Raw genomic sequence first — 21424 nt, 5'->3', positions numbered from 1 at the left:
TTTTGCAACAGTTTCTTTCTTCTGTTGTAGAGTTTGTTTATGGCAGAAGACCACCAGATTGGCTTCCTTTTTTTAGAGGATAGCATCTTGGTTCTGTTAGGGATAGCATGATCCATGCACTCGTGTAAGTGCTTATAAAGTGCATTTGTGTAGGATTCAGCAGTCGTACCTCTATTGTCCATCTGCATGGGTGTCATGAAGTTTTGCCATTTCTGTCTTAAGAAGCGTGAAGTTGGGTTTGGAGAAATTTTTTACAGTTGTTTTCTTAATGGGGGATGGGAGCGGGATGTGGATGTCTAGGGTGATTAGCTTGTGTTCAGATCTGAACAACGAGGAGCAGACCTCTGGTGTGGAACACCGGACACCCCTGTTCGTGATGACCAGGTCTAGGATATTGCTGCCCCTGGTGGGGGTGTGGATAAGTTGATCCAAGGCATTGGAATTGATGATTTCCAGAAAATGTTGAGCAAAAGAGTTGGTACATGAGTAGTTTTCCCAGTTAATGGTAGGGTAGTTGAAATCACCCATTATTAGAGTGTTGGGTTGTACCTTAATATTTTCCAGTGTATCAAGAAAAGAGGAGTGGGAATCCTGGGGCATGGTGGGGGGTCTGTAGCAAGCTACAATCTGGATTGTGGTTTTGCCCAGAGTTAGTTGAACTTGGATAATCTCGGATGCATTATGCTGAGCAACTAGCTTGGAGGTGTGGATATCCTTAATGAATATGGACATGCCTCGTTTCAGTCCGGGTTTGGTGGCCGAAAGGTGTGGTATGAATTATAGCCTGATAATGCAGGGGTGCTCTCTGGAGCTTTGAACCAGGTCACTGTCACTGCACAGATGTCAATGTTCTCCATTTTAAGGAGTGCCTTGAGTGAGTGCATTTTGAGGTGTAGACTTCTAGCATTGAGTAGCATTACCCTCAGATCTTGCTTGCTTGTACCTGTTACGGTGGTGAATTTGTCATTTGAACCTTGCCTAAAAAAGGCACTATAGGGGTGGCAAGAGCCTTTGCCAGTATCCAGAATCCCAAGGGCAACAGGTGCAGGCCATCTCTGGCAAAGCAGCGTGGTCTGTCGATCATGTCATCCCAGGCAGACAGATACTGGATTCCCTTAGAATGACACCAAAGGTTTAGCCATTTGTTAAAGTCAATCATTTTGTCCTTGTACTGTGGTATCATTCTGGGTGATGGCAGGATGCTACTCAGGGCTAGGGTCATACCTGCCTGGGCTACAAGATTGGAGAGCTCCTCCATGTCTCTTTTCATGTAGTCCAGGGAGGTACATCTCAGGTCATTCACACCAACATGGACAATGACAGAGTCATATTTGTACTTGTTGTGGAGTGACCTGAGTGTGTGCGTTATGTGGCAGATCCTGGCACCTGACAGGCAGCTGACAGTAACTTTTTCCTTGTTTAACCTGGTGAGTGGAACATCAGTGTGCCTGACTATAGAGTCACATATGACTAGAGTGTTGGGTACATTATGCCTTATGGGCTGTAGTTGAGTGGCACACTGAGTATGTGGGCTATGTGTCATTTGGGTTGTGTTGGGGCATGGAGGTTGCTTACATTTCTGCTTTGGAGGTCTCTGTTGTTTGGGCAGATTTGTACTGAGAGCATCCACGAATGTAGATGTGTATTTTGTGCTTCTGTGTGTGTGCTTTGGTGGTGTAGGTTTTGAGGGACTATGTGATGATTGTGGTGCGGTGCAAGTGTTTACCTTCTCCTCTTGACTGTCTAGGCCAGTCTTTGGTGAAGAGAGCTTTGCTTCCAGTTTGGCTATATAAGTGCATCTCTCACATTTCATAGTGTTGGGTGGTAGGAGGAGAGGGTTGTTTGTGTACATGGGGCAATTGTCCCAAGATGCCCAGATTCATCAGGTAGACAGGAGAAAACACCAGGAGCTGACCTTTAGACATGCCTGAATAGGTGCTTAGTTATTAAGTACTAAAAACTGTTTTCCTCTAGACAAGTGAGGAAAGTTGAGTGCTGTAGTAATTTGTAACTTATTTAGTGCTTACAATGAGTTCTGAACAAGTGCTGAGTTCAAAGAAACAGATGAGTGCTCAAACTAAAAAGCTGGCTAGTTGCAAGGGAAATTTTGAAGAACAGACTTTATGGCACCAGGAATAGTTTAACCCCAGTAAAGTGGGGGGAGGGGGGCTTAGGAGCTCACAAACAGTCCTGGACACAGCAAATCCGTATCTGGACAAGACCTGCCACAGGAAAGGGGGGAAGCAAGCTTAGAATTTTTTTTTCCCAGTAAAGTGGAAATGGAGAAAGCTGGAACAGAAGTTAATTCAACGTTAAGAATCTGAGTGGGTTGGCCTTCACAAATGTTCTCTATTACATTGAGTGAACTAATGACACTAGACTGGGAGAAGTGTCACAGATCAAATATACACTATGGGCGGGCAACTGCAAAGCCACCAAGTATAAGAACACACAACACTAGGGCAGGTGGGTGGGAAAAATTACAGTTTCTAGCTGTAGCCACTAAATGAAAGTTTTAAACAGATCAAGGAGCAGACTCGAGAATGCTTTTAACTGTAAACATACAATTATCAAAAATGCACAGAAAAGCTCGGATAAAGCACTCACAAACAGAAAATACAACTCTTAGTATGAAAAAGCAGTTTACAGTTAAGTAATGTTAAAACAGTATAAACAGTACATAAATGCAGTGAAACAATAAAAAAAGCTTTATAACAGTGCAAAATGTAGTAGATTGACTGTATAGCACAATTATAAACATTTCAGAAGTGCAGTTCAGTGAAATAAGTGTAAGAAATAACTTATCCTGCTCTTGGAATCTTAAGGAATTTCCACTTATGCAATGCAATCCAGAGCCTGAGCAATACAAGCAGAATCTTTATAAGACACAGGGTTTATATAGCAGCAAGAATGGAAGAGTTTGAAGATCAGATTACTACTCAGCCCCTGCTATTACCCAATCACTCGTACTACAGAAGGTCAGGAGGCCTTATTACTCTCAATAATAATGAAGACAATCAGCAGAAAATGGCTGCCAGAAACACAGTAAACTCAAACAAAACTACCAGCCTAGACAACGGGCCTTTATCAAGATTATGCCACCTGAGCAGAACACAGAAACCTCACTTTAAAAGCATAGAAAGAACACCCACAAAGAGAAAATACAAGTCTCTGTATGAAAAAGCAGTTTACAATTTAGTAATTAAATAAAAAATGCATTCTTCCTAACAATCATGCCATCTGGCATATCAACTATACAGACTCAGATATCACACTATTAGGAGGAATGGTCTTTGATTGCTGAACTTCAGTCCTTGAAAGTCAGTGTAGATAATATTGTACGTAAGTGGTGAAGTGTTTTTACTACCATGTCACACAGGGAAAAACAAAACAACACACCATACAAATCTAAGAGAGTGCCTTGGATTTTGTTGACATTATGTTCTGTTAAACCTCAGTCTTCAGTACAATCAAGAACATTTTGATCTTAGGCAGTATGGTAAATGCAATTCAATTCTATCTATTGTAGATATTTATCCTTTGCTGGTCAGATTACTTCCACTAGACTGGTGGCATCTGTGTGCCCACCACTGCTCCCAATATATGATGGTCATCACTGCCATCAATATGTGACTTCCCCACATTGGGCAACTAATCAAGGAGCCTGAATCCTCACCACTGACACTGGAGAGGCCTGTGCACTTGGAATACAAATGGAGACACTTTGTATTTCCAGATGCAGACCTTCCTGGATCAAGTACAATTTCCCTTAAGAGCACACAGGAAACACACTCAGACTGGGGTCTAGATGTCTCTATCCATCTCCCTCCAGGTCCCCATTAAGACTCCCCACTGGTACATCTGTAGTGTTAGATTCTCAGCTGAGTGTCCAGGCCAAGTCCTCCAGCACCCCATCTGTGAACCTAGTGCTTCATGTCCCTGCCCCAAGTAGCTAAAACACACTCTCTTTAACATTTAAATTTCACCCCCCCACACACACACACACCTGGGAAAGGTTGGTATAGAATTACCTGCTGTGCCCCTTTCTGCACAGAGTATAAGGTAGTTATGACTGCCACCTGACACTCCACAATCAGCTACTGTAAGGCCCTTAACAAAGGCTGTCCAATTATACTGTGTAATATTAATACTAATACAAATGGTAGTAGCTGACCAAGACAGCTAGGCCTTCTGGAGTGGCCCACAAAGTGTAACCAAATAAATATAAATACTCTCAAGGGTTAGATACTTTCTTCAAGAATCAGCCACAATAAAAGTTTTAAATATATTTAATAATAAATAATAAAATAACATGTAAATATTGAATATATATTTACAGTAACCCACAGAGTTCAAATATCAGAAAATATTGAAATTAACATCGATGGACAGACTCATAGAAATAAAAAAATAACACTCTCTAAACTAAGCTTCTCTATATTCCTGACTAATCTAAAAGAATTACTATTTCCTAGTTAAGTTACTTACTACTGAAATGCAAAATGCTGTGGGTGAGGGTCTTTCGAGTCAGGTTCCCCGAAACAGAATATTCAATGTTCTGAGATTTCTCTTTGTAATATCTAAAATATAATTTCCAAGAGTGCTAGCAGAATGACCTCATCTGATCACCTGACTCTAAGTTCTTGCAATATTCCCCTTTGCAACTGAGACAGGAATTTAGCATAGATAGCTGCAATATACATCTATATATTTATAACAGTGCCTGGAGCTTCCCCTTTTTTATTGAGCTAATGAACACAGGCTTTTTTCCCAGACATAGCATCTCTGGTCCTATTCAGCACTGTTGGGTGAAATTTTAATGGTTTAACAGCTCATTTACATTTCCCTTATTTATCTTAAAGCTAGCTAGCTGGTACATTTAATTCAGTTGGAATAATACATGTACATTTCTTTACATTTCAGCAAGGTGCACAGTTGATACATTTTAACACAAGCAAACCTCGCAAATACATTTTCAGCCCATGCACCTGTACAAATCAATTTGATATACAAATGACATACAGTTCTAATACATTTGTAACATAAGCATCTTGTATAAATATGCTGGCACTTGCCCATATCGTCACATTCAGGGGGTACTCAAGGTGGCATTTATACAACTAAGGGAAATTTGGCCATTGCATCAGTGAACTTCCCCTATGCTTTCTGATATGTGTGGCAAGATCTTTTATATCCGCCTGATCTACCACCAACTCAAGCAGATGGAGCTCAAAAAATATTGTTTAATTAACTGTATTATGTTCATTTAGTACATAAACAACAAATTAATTTTCTGTTGTACTGAAGCATTTCTCATTCAGTATGCATTCATTAATTTGATGATTATATATTTAACTTGTATATTCAACCACAGTCCACTTAATTTATAAACATACTACACCACTATGTAAGAAACATGTTTGTGCAAATGCTAGAGGATGAAACATATTGTCTACTGATCATAAGCATAGCAGTGCTTGGTAATGCAGTTGTGTTGAAGGGCCATGCATTATGTACCTTAGCTCTGCAGTATAAATGGTGGATTACAATAACATTGCGGTACACACTGGTAAATAGAACATAGCACAAGGGCATTGCACAGACAGCGATGCCATGCACTAGTGATTATGACTGTATTACAAAGCATATACAGGGGAGCAAGAAAAAACATCTGCACCCCAGAAGCAAGATGATGCATTGTAGTATAAGATCTGCAGCCCCACTCTATTTCTTTAATTCCAGATATGTCAGGGTGGCATTGTGATAAGTCTAGATGACCACAAAAAAGATGTCTGATTTACACTCTCACTGTTTATGTATCTACACACACACACACACACACACACACACACACACACACACACACACACACACACACACACACACACACACTTCAATCACCATATCTCCACAGTGGTAAAAAGGGCATTTTATATTGCTCATCTTATAAGTAAGGGCATTGTCTCCAAGAAAGAAGAGGTTGTAACTCCCCCCTGTACTCTTTCCTCTTCAGGCCAATAAAAGAGTACAATGCTCCCTTTAGTATGCTCCTTTCCAAACACCTGCAGCAATTATAGAGAGCACAAAGGTTCCTTACAAAGGAAATTCAGGATCTTCAAGATCTGTCTTATGCGGACTGATTGAAATCATAGTCACTTTACTTTGTGTCGTACAGACTGCTCAGAGGTGACTTGTGCCTTGCATATTACAATCTCTGACCCAGCTTTAATGGAAATGCTCCACATTTGCAAGTCAAATAGCACACGGGTCACTCACACAAAGGAACCTAACCTGGTATGTAACATCAACAAACTTGCTGGAGAGACAGATTTGTCTCCCAGAGGGTGCCCCACCCTTGTAACAAGCTTCCTATTCATGTTAAACAAAGCCCCACATTGGCCCTATTTAAGTACGGTTTGGACGATTGGATGGGTAACTGGAAATTCACTCTGGGGGCTCCACCTGTGTCCCCCTTGGACAGGTGCAATTAGGTACTGATTTTAGTAGGAACATGGGGTCTATATAAAATACTTGAAGAGGCATTGCAGTGAACACCTCTTCATCGACACATACACAGCAAATGCACAAAACTACGATCACTGACCTCAGCAATTTCTTTCCCTGGGAAAGAAATCACTTGGCCATCCCTGTAAGTTTGCCATTTTCCCCACTATAGTGTGATCTCAGAGTTGGTATATTTAGTTGGGGGGGTGTGGTGGGCAAGACCCCCACTTTGTTATGTTTGTAATGATGTGTTTATGTTTTGAGGCAAGCGATTTCTTTCCCAGGGAAAGAAATCACTGATGTCAGCATTCGCAGTTTTCTGCGTTTGCTGTGTATGTGTTGATGAAGAGGCATTTGGTGTAACGCCCCTTCAGTGATATGATATAGACCCGGAACATGGATTGAACTTGGCTAGGCTTGTAAGTGCCCTGGGACCATTAGCCTAGTAACCTCCTATGATCCTATGATCCTATGATCAGAAGTCATTTGCATCATCTTAACAAATTAGCCCTAACTTTGCTCTTGTTGTTGTAAAGGGTGGCAGTTATTAAAGAATAAAATGTTTTGGAATAAGTGGGTTTACAAAAAATTGTGGAAGAGAATTTAACATTATTTTTTGTTAACTAACATCCAAAACTCTAAGTAATCTGCACTAATATTGTAAATGAATCTTAAATAGATGTGTCTATATCATCTTATTGTAACCTCATGTTATCAAAAATGTAATAATCGGCACCAGAATGTCGATCCTCTAAAATAGCGAAAGCTATTTTTGTCGAAATAACAGTTGTCGAAAAGCAATAGTTGGCCCAGAGGCAACCTGTGACGTACTACGTGAAACCGATGTCCCATCAGTTCAAGTGTACAAAACAATAAATATTAGCAAGAAAATATTTAAATCCTGTCTTCCTAAACTGATTACACAAAGTACTTGCACTACGCATATTTTGTGTATGTTAATAATTAACAATGACAACGATTTATTTATCCAGAAGTAACAAGTATTTCCTCTATAAATTTCCCAAGAGAACAAATCATTTAGTGCATTAAACTGCATTGGTATTATAGCGATGGCTAAAACTTAGCAGTACTGTACTGGCATGTTAGGTAAAACTTATCAGACACTTATGTCACAAAGAAATTGCAAAATGTTAGAAATAGAGGGTTATCTTTACAATTTAGAAAGAACAGTAAAAAGCAAACATTATTGGTGCTGTAGATTTGAACTAGTAAACAAATGTAAAGGTCAAGCTGTCACTGTTACTGAAAGAGATGGTGAACTTTTGTTAAAGCCAGTATCACATGATCATGCTCCAGATCGAACTGAAGTAGATAGGTACAAAGCCGGTCATAGTTTAAAAGAAGCAGCCCGATTATGTAGAAACACTCCAGCTTTGGTTGTTGATGATCTAGTACCATGTACATCTTTTGAAAGTACTGTACATTTACCAACTACAAGGTCAATGCTGCAACAAGTTAATTAGGTTAGGCGTCGTAAAATGTTATCATACACTTGCACAATATCCTCTAAAACATGGTACATTTGTTCAGAAGAGAACGGTAGGCATACACACAGGCACACATGTTTTAGTGTTCACCATTAAGGAAAATTTACAGGATCTTTGTAATAGTGTTATATGGTTTACGGATGGTATATTCCTAACCAAAGCTCGACTTTGTAGACAGCTATATACTATACATGATTTCATTACAATGGGAGATAATAGGAAATGTGTACCTCTCCTGTATTGCTTAATGACAAAAAGCCATTTAAATCTTATAATTATTTGTGGGAGTGTGTATTTAGCTTCTTCTCAACTTTTATTTTGGAACCTTCTGTAAAATATATACTGACAGATTTTGAGATGGCTGCTATAAAAAGTGTGAAACAGAACTTCAGTAATGTAATAAACAAGGGGTATTTATTTCATTTTGCCCAAGCCATTTGGCGTAAAGTGCAGAGTCTTGGTATAGCTACCCTTTATGGCACTTGTGTACAATTTCAATTGTCAGTGAAAAAGCTGATTGCATTAGCTTTTCTTGATGAAAATGAGGTACTGTCTAATTTTCAGACCCTTTCTAAAAGGTATCCAGTTGAGAGAAAAGATCTGCTCACATACTTCTCTGATGTGTACGTGTTAGGCCATCCAAGGAAAGTGCAAACTGGAGTGACATCATGTTCATGGTTTCCCCCTGTCTTTCCTGTTCCATTCTGGAATGTCTCTAAATTGAATGAACCATCACTACCAAGGACACAGAACCATGTTGAAGGACGGCACAGGCGTGCACGCTGTTTATTAGGTAGACGTGTATGTGATATTCCTGCCGTACTTGATGCATTGGTTCAGGAACAGAATAGAGTAAATGAAGTAAGATTGCAAGTAATGTCAGGTTCTGCTACATCACCTAAGAAAAGAAATACAATTGAAAAACAGTGCAGGATGCAAGCAGTGTTAAAGAAATAATTCGGAATATACTTCCAAGGAGTTTTTGACTGCTGTCACTATGCTTCTAAAAGTTTAAATATACTCAGTTTGAACATCAATGCATCAGTCAAATAAGTACATTTCTTTTGTTTACTTTATTCACTTGGACACTATACTAGTTCTGTAATAATAAAGTATGCACATATCACACAGTTAGCTGGATTCTATAAGTAACTGCACACAGGGATATAGTTAATTAATATAAACAGCACTTTTGGTTCTATATACATTCACTGCCACACTGTGTCACGTCACTCATTCCACTTTACATGCACAAATGCAGGAACTGCGAATTGGCCAACCATAATATTTCAACGTTAGCAGTTTCGACAAGTATAGATTTCGATATTTTAGTGGATCTGCATTCTGGTGCTGATCATTACATTTTTGATAATATAAGGTTAAGATAAGGTGATATAGATGCAAATAGACTATAGTATTATTAAGAAACTCTATAAATGCTTTTAAATCATTTTCAGTCCCAGACCAAAAACAAGCAGATGTCATCAAGGTAACACCTGTAGAATTTCCAAAATCTGGAAAATTTTGAGGGAAAAACAAATTTTTTTCCCCAAAACTAAGAGCAATATTTTCATAAACTGGGGAACATGCCATCCCATAAAAACACCTGTACATTGTAAATAATAAAATTATTGTGGAACACTGTTTCCATAAAATAAATAATTCATCTAAAATTCACAGTATCAGTACAATCAAAAATACACTTTGCTGAACCATTTTAAACATGTGATGTGGGGTATAACTGAAAACAAACCAATTACATCAATAGTAACACATTTAAAATGTAGGATCAATAGCCCATCCTTAACATAATTTATAAACTGATAAAAATCTTTCAAAAATAAAAGCAATGTATGCATATAAGCATTAAGTTTGAAATCTATGGAAATAGCTAGTGGTTGTATCTTAGATCCACTATTGCCCACTATAGAATGCATAGACAGGTTATAAACCAATTTGTGGATCTTAGGCATATCAAAAATACCTGGAATGATTGCTTTTTTAACAGTCAAGAATTTAAACAAATCTTTATAGATGACATTACTTGCATCAGATCTATATTTCTGTACGCAATATTCAATTCATTAAGAGATGCCTGAAAATGAGTTTCATTGTTCAGTAAAATACAGTATATCTTATTCACATTGACATCATAGTTCATAATGACTAATCCACCCCCTTGTCAGGTTTCATGACCTGATACCTCTTGTCCAAAAAGGTATTGTCATTAACTCTCTTTCATCTTGTGAAAAATTAAACCAAAAATGCTTTCTCCTGTTAAATTTCCTTAACTCATATTGACACACTTTTCATACTTAACTATTTTAGGATGTCATGAGGGTCATAGGCACTATTCCTTTTTAAATACATTCCAGTTTCAGAGCTACCATTCGTATTCTCAAACACAACTTGGGAGTAAATATTTTTAAATCTAACAAAGTGCGTGATAAGGAAGCAGATTGGCAGGGTCAAAGTTGAAGCCATGACTAAAAAACTAAAATAAACATTAGTGATGACTCACTGTAATTAAATATGTGAAAATCACTGCCAGACTGTTCAATCGTCCATGCAATTTTCAATTACCTCCTGCTGCATTAGCAATTCTGCCTTCGCGTTTGCGTCTCAATGAAAAACTTATCTGCCTCAGTGCTTGTACTTCTGCCTGTGTGTGCAGATTTTTGTAACTTTATGTCACTTCCTAATATGTCCAGCTGGCTAACTTCTCTGAACACTGCAGTCTTGTAAGCTGAAAGTTCTTTTCTAATAGATGAGATGAATTGTCATGGGTTTGTCTGTCCATTAATTGATTTTGGAGGATTATTTTTTCTGTAGGGAGGGGGGCAGGTTATGCAGTACCTGTGGCATAATCATCCTTGTCTCTAGAAAGCTTTTTCTTTTACAGGCTCCTGTTTAATTCACAAGATTTCTCCACTTGACTTGCCTATACTCTATAAAAAACAGGTCATGTGTCTCTCTCTTTTTTTTCAATTTCCTGAATCTGTTTAGCTAGTTTTTCAGTCATTGTTTCATTTCCCTTTATCAAAGCAGTCATCAGTTCACATCCATGCATACTGAACATTTCAAGAGATGTTTGATGAAAGCCTTTTCCATGCCACTTGGATGTTTCAGGTCCATAGTCATTTTACTATTTTTAGATAAAAGCCCCACTTTCCTCTCTTAATAATCGTCTATACGGCTCTGTCTCTGGTTTCCTTTTGCTACTGTCTGAAATGCAGTCTGAAAAGTATTCTGTGAAGTGAGGTCACTTTATTTGCCCTTCATTTGCTGTTGGTATTTATAAATAGGACCATAATTATCATGTTATTCTTCATAATGACATCTTTAAATGTGACATTAATACAGACATGACAGCATAAAAAGTGTCATTGAGATAAAACCATTGATTAAAGATAAACTCTCTAATATGTTTTGGTGTGTATAACATATCTGCAGTCCCATACTCTTGTTATGTATGAACTTTGTGCAGTCTTCCAGTATATTCCAGTGTATTTCTTTGCATATTAGTCCCATGTACTGGGAATCCCAAAAATAAATTAACAAACAGTGTATGCTAAATTCATAATCTTAGGCAAAATCTATCTAACGGACTCATTTTTTCCTAATGTATGAATGATATATTTATTGCTTTTTTGGTTACCCTGTCCATGTGAAATTATGATGATGAGCAAAGTATAAATAGACTTTCTCAAGCAGTTTAAAATGTTTCTTACAAATTACTTAACTATTAGTAGTTAAACAAATATTGTGACAAGAAAAATCAAAGACCGTATCAAGTACAGCACTAGGGGCTACATTTAAGCATTTAAGACCAGAAAGCATGTGCATAGATCAAGTTAGAGATTTTTTCATGTTACAAGCCAGGCTAACTACAGCCCCTACCTTACTGCCTATCCGTCAAAGCTCCTATATCTTACTACCCTTCTTCTTCATTTCTCTACTTTCCTTTTTATTTGTAATACTACTTTCTACTCTCCAATTTTCTTCTAATAATACCCCTGTTATGCCTGTACAATCTTATACTCTAAAACCATGCTCTACCATTTTGTATTTTATGTAACATCATTTCTCCCTACTGATAATGCACAAACGTTATACTTTTATTTGTTTTTGTTATACTTTCTTATATTTGTCTTTGCATCACTGTGCAAAATTATAAAACTATGTACCAAAACCATTTTTTTTCCACCAAAGGTTATCCTTTTTTCTACTAAATGAAACGTTACCTTCTCTCTACTGTACATATATTGTATAATGCATGAACTTTATATTTCTATGCTTAATTTTTATTGTGAAGCTTTTCTAGATTGGCTTCTACTGAAAACAGGTCTTTTTCAACCCAATGGGACACTCCCAGTAAACAAATGGAAATAAATAAATAAATAAATAAATAAATAAATAAATACATAACATTTTGAATTGCCACAGCAACAATATATATATCAAGCCAATGATTTTTCTTAACTGCCTCCTGCATTACTCATCTTCCTGGATCCTAAAAATATTAGCAAATTTCTTCTGAAAATCTTCATGACTATTTAAGAGTCACACTGCTTACTAACTGTATGCACCAAGTCTGACTTGATAAAGACCCAAAGTTGTCAATAAGCAAAGCTATGGTATGAGATGACTACTGGCAAAAACTCTGTTCAAGGTGTGTTCACCTACCAGGTGCTAACTGCAATTTTGGATGAGGAGGTTACCACCTCATACCCAAGGATAAGTACAACTACATTGTAAGATGATTCTCCATGGGTACTTTACTGAATGTTAAGTGTATTTTGGGGATTCACCTGTCAGTGGCTTTGGTGAAACAAAGTAATATTCATGGAATCTTGTTATGACAGAAAATACCAAATCTAAGAATTTCTACTTTCTGAAATTTAACACAAGAGAGGCCATGTTGTAATATAGTTTACTTGACATGGAAATAACAGTGTTTCTTTTAGCTTATATATGGTATTGTCTGTTTAGCATACATTTGAACATTTTACAAATCATTTTTGGTAGTAGTTTTGGAGAATCTTCTTTCAGTATTACTTAATGCATTTGTAGGTTTCGTATCAGGGCATACCGCTTTGTCCAAGTTGTAATATTTGCAATCAATGAAATAAACCATAATAAGAAGCTATTACCAAACATTACACTTGGATTCAGCCTCTACGATGGCTGCTTTTCTGAACCCAGGGCCCTAGACAGAACTATCCATCTACTATCAGGGCATCAACAGGCTGTTCCTAACTATAGTTGTCACTCAGGTTCATTAATACCTGGATTTATTGGAGATGAACCATCACAGTCTGCTATTCCCATGGCTAGAATCCTAGGAATTTATAGGTATCCACAGGTAAGATAAACATGTTTTTTTTGTAACAGTTCTAATCTTAAAATCTTTTTTTCCTCTTCTTCTTCAGGGACATAGAATGTGTTTCATTGCTGAAAATTAATTTCAAACTTTGAACTTAATTTACAACAAAATGTATTCAGTTATTCATTTTCAATGGAGCTGCTTCTTGGTTTGCCATATAGGTGGCAGTACACTAAACACCGAAAGTGTGATAAGAGACTTAGGGACACAGGTGTACAATTGTCTCACCTTTGATAACCACATCGCCACAACAGTCAGGAAATCCTTCTATGTGGCACACCTCATCACTAAGGACTTTTCGTCCAGAAAAAAGGAGGTCATTGTCTCACTGTACTCATCCCTCATTAGACCCATTATAGAATACAACGCCCAGTTTGGTATGTACCTCTCAAGATGTCTGCAACAACTGAAAAGGCCGCAGAAATACCTCACTAAAAGAATCACAGGCCTAAAGTAGATGCCCTATGCTGACCGCCTTAAAAAACTCCAGCTATACTCTGTCGCATATTTTCTACTCAGAGGCGATCTCTGCTTAACATACAAGGCCATGTCAAACCCAGAGCTGTTGGACATGTTACACTTAAAGAAATCTCAATCCCTCAGAGCCACATGCTCCAGGGATCTAAACCTTGTCATCACAATAAACAAAACATGCTGGAGGGATAGGTTCCTGACCCAGAGACTCCCCAGACTCTGGAATAGATTGCCCATACATGTCAAGCAGAGTGCGTCTTTGGCCCTCTTCAAAAGGAACCTTGACGATTGGATGGGAGAAAGGAAATTCACCCCAGGGATCACGTCAGTTGCCCTGCTAGAGAGAGGTCCAGTGAAGTAAATACTGTGGGAAGAAATAGCCTGGGAATTGTTATGGCTAGGGTTGTATAGGCCCTAGGGCTGATAGCCTAGTACCAACCTATGAACCTATGAACCTATGAACCTGTAAACCTGTGAACCTATGAACCTATAAACCTATGAACCACTGTGCCAGACATATAGAAGCAGTTTACTATTTTATATAAGTAATACTATTGAAAAGACTGTGCTTAGACAACTTCTGCTTAAGATATTAAATAAATAAACAAACTGAACATTTCTAATTACTTATTTTTTATCAATAGTTTGCTGATATAGTTTAAATTCAACACGTAATCTCAGTTAATTTCAGTGTGATAGTAACTATTTTACTTTTTGCAATGCATGTTTGCATTACATTTAATTCTTAAGATAGAATAATTACATATTAAAATATCTGATTTTAGAATTTATTTTCATTTCTTTCTTTCTTTCTTACTTTCTTATTTGTATTTTGCTTTTGTGATGCTTGATAGCTCATTTAGACCGGAATACATTCCATTTGGAAAAAGTGTTTTACCTCACTAAAATGAAGACCAAACAAACAAATTTACACATAACTCAAAAACATGTTACACTCCTTATATTTATGATTTTATGCATCATGTTATAAGATATAATTCTTGTCCTCTACTCAGAAATGATAGTTACCTTACAGAAGGTCAACAAGCATGACACAAAATGGTGAAGGTGTCTGTCCTGTCTACTGCACTTTATCTGGGTCTTAAGAGAACTGGTAAACAGCAGTTTCAACTCCTTTCTCTAGAAAGCTTGTAGATATCTTGGGAGAGGTAATGGATTTTTGGAGGAGACTGTGCAGATGCCTGTCATGTTACAACTTTTTTGTGCTGAAAGAGTTGCTTAGGCAAGAATGTATTTATTCCTTTACCAGATACGAGCACAAAGTACTCAAATGGTGAACTGAATTTGTTGGGCAGTGTATTGCAAGATATAGAATAATAAATGGTCATCATTCACTGCTTAGGAAACTGGATAGTGAATAATTATGGAATGTTTTGCAAACATTTGGATATTGTAGGATGCAGACTCTGCTGATTCATAAACATCAAAGCCCAGGTATATGCAATATGTCATTATACCCTAACATAACAAAATGAGATGCTTATCCGCTTATTTGCCTCCTGCATTAACTCTAGTATATCTCTTTTACCACTGATGTAGCAATGACTTTTATTGTATTTATATTTTGACATCTGCTTACTTGCTTAGTCCATTAATCTCTTGTATATCTCTTTTACCACTGATGTAGCAATGACTTTTATTGTATTCATATTTTGACATCTGCTTACTTGCTTCGTGCATTAACTCTAGTATATCCCTTTCACCACTGATGTAGCAATGCCTTTTATTGTATTCATATTTTGACATCTGCTTACTTGCTTCGTGCATTAACTCTAGTATATCTCTTTTATCACTGATGTAGCAATGACTTTTATTGTATTCATATTTTGACATCTGCTTATTTGCTTCCTGGATTAACTCTAGTATATCTCTTTTACCACTGATGTAGCAATGCCTTTTATTGTATTCATATTTTGACATCTGCTTACTTGCTTCGTGCATTAACTCTAGTATATCCCTTTCACCACTGAAGTAGCAATGCCTTTTATTGTATTCATATTTTGACATCTGCTTATTTGCTTCGTGCATTAATCTCTTGTATATCTCTTTCTTTGTATATACAATTGAACTATTACTGTACTAATTTTTTTATTACTATTCCTTGTTGATTCTTGTTCATATTCATTGTGGAGCGTTTCTCTCTGGCCCTCCATTGAAAAAGGGCTCATCTAGGCCCAATGGATTTTCACGGCTAACAAACTGCAAATAAATAAATAAATAAAAGCTATACACTATTGAAAAGGTTGCAAATAATTTACAAAGAAATGTAATCAACAGGTATCAAAGTAAAATATATGTATCATTGTCTTCTGTAAAACACACACAAAAATATATATATTCTATATATATATATATATATATATATATATATATATATATATATATATATATATATCTAGGGTCAGTTTGGTGTCAATACGATCTTTGACTGACCCCCCCCCCCCCATTGTGTGAGCTAAGTGATAAATCAGTTTGAGCTCACCCTCCCGAATCTTGGGAACCAGGCAGATATGGGAAATTTTAAATAAAAAAACATGGAAGGGATGAAAAGGGGCCAATTATCCTGCCATCTCATTGCTCTTGTGGGATGACAAATTGCTAACTAACTTGGGATCTAACAGGGTTGTAGAGTGGATTGGAAAGCCTATGGAAAAACCTTTAATAAGGGTGGCTGCTGCCCTTTGATCCAGTTAATCTGCTAGCAAATAGGATAACTTATCTAGACAAATGGAGGAATAAGCCCAATGTGGCATGTTCAGGTCCCTCCCAAAGCCCCCGTGTCCATGAAAAGGTAGCTTGGCACACCTTACCAATCTCTCCATTTGTTTGAGATGGAGAAAAAGTCCACCTGTTCTTAGGTAACAAACTCCGACATCTGGAAACAGGATGACCTTCTCACATCCTAAATGCAAGTGGTTATATTTGCTAGTGGGTCAGAAACATTTTCCATGATTGAATACCCAGCAAAATCTTATATTGTTTGCATTGTTTGTATTAGCAGCCCCTACCTAAATAACCATAGGTGCCCCCTTGTCCATCATAGCACTAAGCGATAGGTCAGGGTGGCTCGTCTCCCACCTGAGGGAACTATTGAGGACTTTCAGCTTCCTGAAGCACCAATCATAATTCACCCATCCCAAACCACCCTTCACATGGTGGGCTTCCCTTATGGCTACAAATTAAGCTATTAAAGACAGTGCTTGGATGGGATCCTTCTAAATAATTATGCCCATAAATACTACAAAACCCAGAGACCAAGTATCCCAGTTCTTCACAGGTGTCCTGGCTGATGCCTTCTTCCCAATGGCCACTAAGGCTTGAAGTCCTTGTTGGATGTGCTATCGGTGTCCAATATACCCTCATTATCTACTAGACTGACAGTATCTACAAACACCCTTTTATAATCTTATCTTTGACTTTAGAGGGAACGTGCTGTGATATGAGAGCCAGGTTATTTGAAATATGTGAAACCAAGGGTAGCCACTGGGGACAAGAATTGGGGGATACAGTCATCTGACTGGGGTGGGATCTCTTTCTCTCTCTGAACCCATGGCCACCTCAGACCCCCATGCAAGTTGTGTAAAGGTAACTGCACCATCTGGTCAACATCTGTACCTGCTCCCACTCCCAGGCACAAAGGTGTGGAGGCAGCAAAGTTTCTCTCTAAGGCTAAGTCAAACAGCCTAACAATACCCTCTTCAGGAAAAGAATTTATAAAATCCTCTAAACAATTATCAGCAGATTTACAGCTACCACTAATATCAAGCCCTGTAGCCCCTACAGAGACATTACCTTGAACATCTGTAGCTATGTTGGATGAGCAGGAAGGGGTGACCTTTTGGCAAGAGGCATGTCTGACTGTCTTTTTCCAAGCCTTCTTAACTGGAGCTGGTCCCACAGCTGTGCCTTCTTCCAGATCTCTCACTGGTCTTTCCAGTAACATCTTAATACATACATCTTTCTTATAGACAATGACAGGTTTTTCCTCCACCACTTCTGAATGTTCCTGTTCAAGTGAGAGATATGGAAAATGGTTAGGTGATAAAATTTGGTCACTGTTCCCAGTGTCCTTATATTAGAGAAGGGGCCTTAGTAGAGTTAGAAATTTATGGACAAATTATTGTTGCAAAGAAATTTTATTGTGGGAGTAAGTGGGTGGTATACCTGGCTCTAAGTGTTGTAATACATTTTATATAGGTAAGACTAAGCTTAGTTGCGTAAAAGAGTTTACCAACACCTTTATGATATGAAGAAAAAATATGTTAAGAATGCACTGCATAAACATTTGAAAAATAATCCATCCCATAGGTTTAAATTTATAATTACTGACTTAGAATTCCAGGTGCTTAGGTGGCAGTTAAAAACCAATGCCACTACATATCCAGGATTGCATGAAACCATTTCCTCGACTATTTTTTTAACTTAGAGCTGCATTATTTTTACAATAAAGTAAGGTTTTAGCATTACTATTTAAAAAAATAAAAATGTATGTTTCACAGTGTTTGGTTACATTTGGGAATAAATTATATTTGTATGCATTTATTGAGGTAAAATATCTTTTAAAAGTCTGGCAAAATAATGTGCATGTTTAATAGGATAGGACTATGATTGTTTAATCATCACCATGGTGATTTATTTAAGGAGTAAGGGATGCTATGTTAATGGATTGTATAAATGGTTGTAATTTCATCTAGTTTGATGTTCTGATGAATTCCCAACCTACCAAGGATGAAAGTGCTTAACACTGGTATAACATTGTATGTTTGGCTGTCAGCTTTGAAGTCTTCACTTTTGTTGCAGGTGTGGGAGATCACTTTCTCAGAGAAACTAATTACATACTTATTTGTATTTAAAGTTAGCTGAGACACTGGATGGAACTATAAAGTTAACTGCTATGGAGTATTTAAGGATTTTTATCTAAAATGGAAGCAAATTTGCTTGGATATAGCACATGCATAATAGTGCAATGGTTTGCACTATCATATATGCCTTAGAGTATCAATCTATTGGTCTATTAGCAGTCTTTCTGTGGTAAACTAAGAAAAGCTACATCTGAATGCAAGAACACATTCCGAATGCAAGAAAAACACTATAATCACAGTTTAAAAAGCAATGTAATTTTCATGGGCTTTTTAAACTGTGATTTTATGTTACTCTGATGAAGTGACCATTCAAGGACGAAAGCAGTTAATAATGGTTGATTGAATTAAATAACATTGTTTTTCTTGGATTGGGAATATGTTTTACATTTTACATTTACTTGCATTATATTTCAATATTGTGTTGTGGTGCACCTGGGTGCTGGCATCCTCTGCCCATTTCCACACATTTTTTGTATTTACATATGTCTGTGCTACTGTGTGTGTGTGTGTGTGTGTGTGTGTGTGTGTGTGTGTGTGTGTGTGTGTGTGTGTGTGTGTGTGTGTGTGTGTGTGTGTGTGTGTGTGTGTGTGTGTGTGTGTGTGTGTGTGTGTGTTACCATGTGTGTGTGTGTGTGTGTGTGTGTGTGTGTGTGTGTGTGTGTGTGTGTGTGTGTGTGTGTGTGTGTGTGTGTGTGTGTGTGTGTGTCTGCACATTTAAGTAAAACAAGGACAAACTCTGGAACCCAGCTTTTCTAACTCAAGTTCTAATTCAAGCTTTACTTAGAGAAAAACATAAAAATGAGATGGAACATAAAAGAAACCCAGTCATTAATGCACTATTAGATTCTTTCAAGAAATTTTCCTGAGGTGGAGGTACATAAGATCCAGTACTTTTTTAAAGCTGAGTTCTATTTGGTATTTCTACAAGCAACACAACCTTAGAATTCTGGAATACACAGGATTTTTCTCAAAGCTGATCAGTAAATAAACTGTACTTACAGATTATAGTCATAACATTTCAAACCTCTGTATTATGCAGCAGTGGTTATCCTATTAGTTCCTTTTTTACAGACAACTTCCAAAATGCCTTCATCTTTCATATATAGGTCCTGGCAGATACCTCTTTAGAACACTTTCTAATCCTAGTGTTCCGGAATCTGACTGACTCACGAGATAGCAGCCATGACCTTCAAGGAGCTTCTGCCCCTCAGTAGTTGCCAATGACAGCATACCTCCAGCTTGTCTGCCTGTTTGGTATTTCTCAGGATATCTGTAGCCCACTTCCATAACACAACCTTTAGTAAAGGCAACAGCAAAAACACCAACACCATGACTGGTAGATGTTTATTAGTTCAGCAGTCACTATACCACTGTATAAATAAGTGCATGTGTGTGTGTGTGTGTGTGTGTGTGTGTGTGTGTGTGTGTGTGTGTGTGTGTGTGTGTGTGTGTGTGTGTGTGTGTGTGTGCTGTCAATATGTAATGAGTACAGATTTTGCAGAATGATTTGTCAAGTGCTGTTTCTGTCCATTTATACTATAGCTGAGGTACATAATGCTAACTATATCACATATTGATGTGTTGATTTAGTTACAGCTCTGCAACCATGGAGATGGTATATATAAATAAGAGGATTCTGGGGCAAATGTCCCCATTTTGTGGGATGTGGGAGCAATCCCCGACCTAAAAGCTGGAAATCACTGTTATATATGTTCAGGAATTTTGCAGTTGTAAAGTGTAGCTGCTTTTTTAAATGCAAGCAGAGTTATGTGTTGAGATGGTGGTCTTTAGCTAAACTCTAGTCTCTAGTACTTTGTTTTGTTTTAGTGCAGTGTACAGCTTTTACTGTGATATCTGATGTCCAGCATGTGAAGTGATGTTACTATGTGTAATATGTCCAAAAATTGAACAATCAACTAAATTGCTAAATGAGAAAACACTTTATTCCTCATGACAATGTTCTGGTTTTTCATCATCTGTATATGCTGGAAATCACTGTTATATATGTTCAGGAATTGTGCAGTTGTAAAGTGTAGCTGCTTTTTTAAATGCAAGCAGAGTTATGTGTTGAGATGGTGGTCTTTAGCTAAACTCTAGTCTCTAGTACTTTGTTTTGTTTTAGTGTAGTGTACAGCTTTTACTGTGATATCTGATGTCCAGCATGTGAAGTGATGTTACTATGTGTAATAGGTCCAAAAATTGAACAATCAACTAAATTGCTAAATGAGAAAACACTTTATTCCACATAACATGTTCTGATTTTTCATCATCTGTATATGGTAGATTGTTCAGTCTTTGGCTATTTTACATTTGTTTTTCCTAAACATTTGTTTACCTGTCATTCCAATTATCATTCCGTGTTAGTAGGTGTGTAACTACAATAGTTGTTAATAGAATGTAGAGAATGTGCGACTTTTGGGGGTTTGAAGGTTTAATTTCTCACTGAAATAAGATATATATATATATATATATATATATATATATATATTATATATATATATGTATATGTATATATGTATAACTATCGTCCATATGTGTGTGTTTGTGTGTGTGTGTGTGTGTGTGTGTGTGTGTGTGTGTGTGTGTGTGTGTGTGTGCATATATACATACAGATGTACATATATATATATATATACATACATATATACACATAAGATGGAGCATGTTCA

At 37.3% G+C, this 21424-nt stretch overlaps 1 protein-coding gene across 1 annotated transcript in view; it reads left to right on the top strand.

Moving 5' to 3' along the window:
- Window positions 1-12656: 12656 nt before the first annotated feature.
- The window catches only part of LOC122805932 (vomeronasal type-2 receptor 26-like), a 225905-nt gene continuing 217137 nt past the window's right edge, over window positions 12657-21424 (top strand). Inside the window, exons 1-2 of the mRNA XM_044076175.1 lie at window positions 12657-12766; window positions 13086-13377. Coding sequence (XP_043932110.1) covers window positions 12657-12766; window positions 13086-13377 — 402 coding nt within the window. The remainder of the gene's footprint in view (window positions 12767-13085; window positions 13378-21424) is intronic.

This window comes from Protopterus annectens, chromosome 7.part0 (genome assembly GCF_019279795.1).
Source record: "Protopterus annectens isolate FY-2018-M chromosome 7.part0, PAN1.0, whole genome shotgun sequence".
NCBI classification, from domain to species: domain Eukaryota; kingdom Metazoa; phylum Chordata; order Ceratodontiformes; family Protopteridae; genus Protopterus; species Protopterus annectens.
Note: the sequence above shows the minus strand (reverse complement) of the source record. Positions and strands in the feature narration are given on the sequence as shown.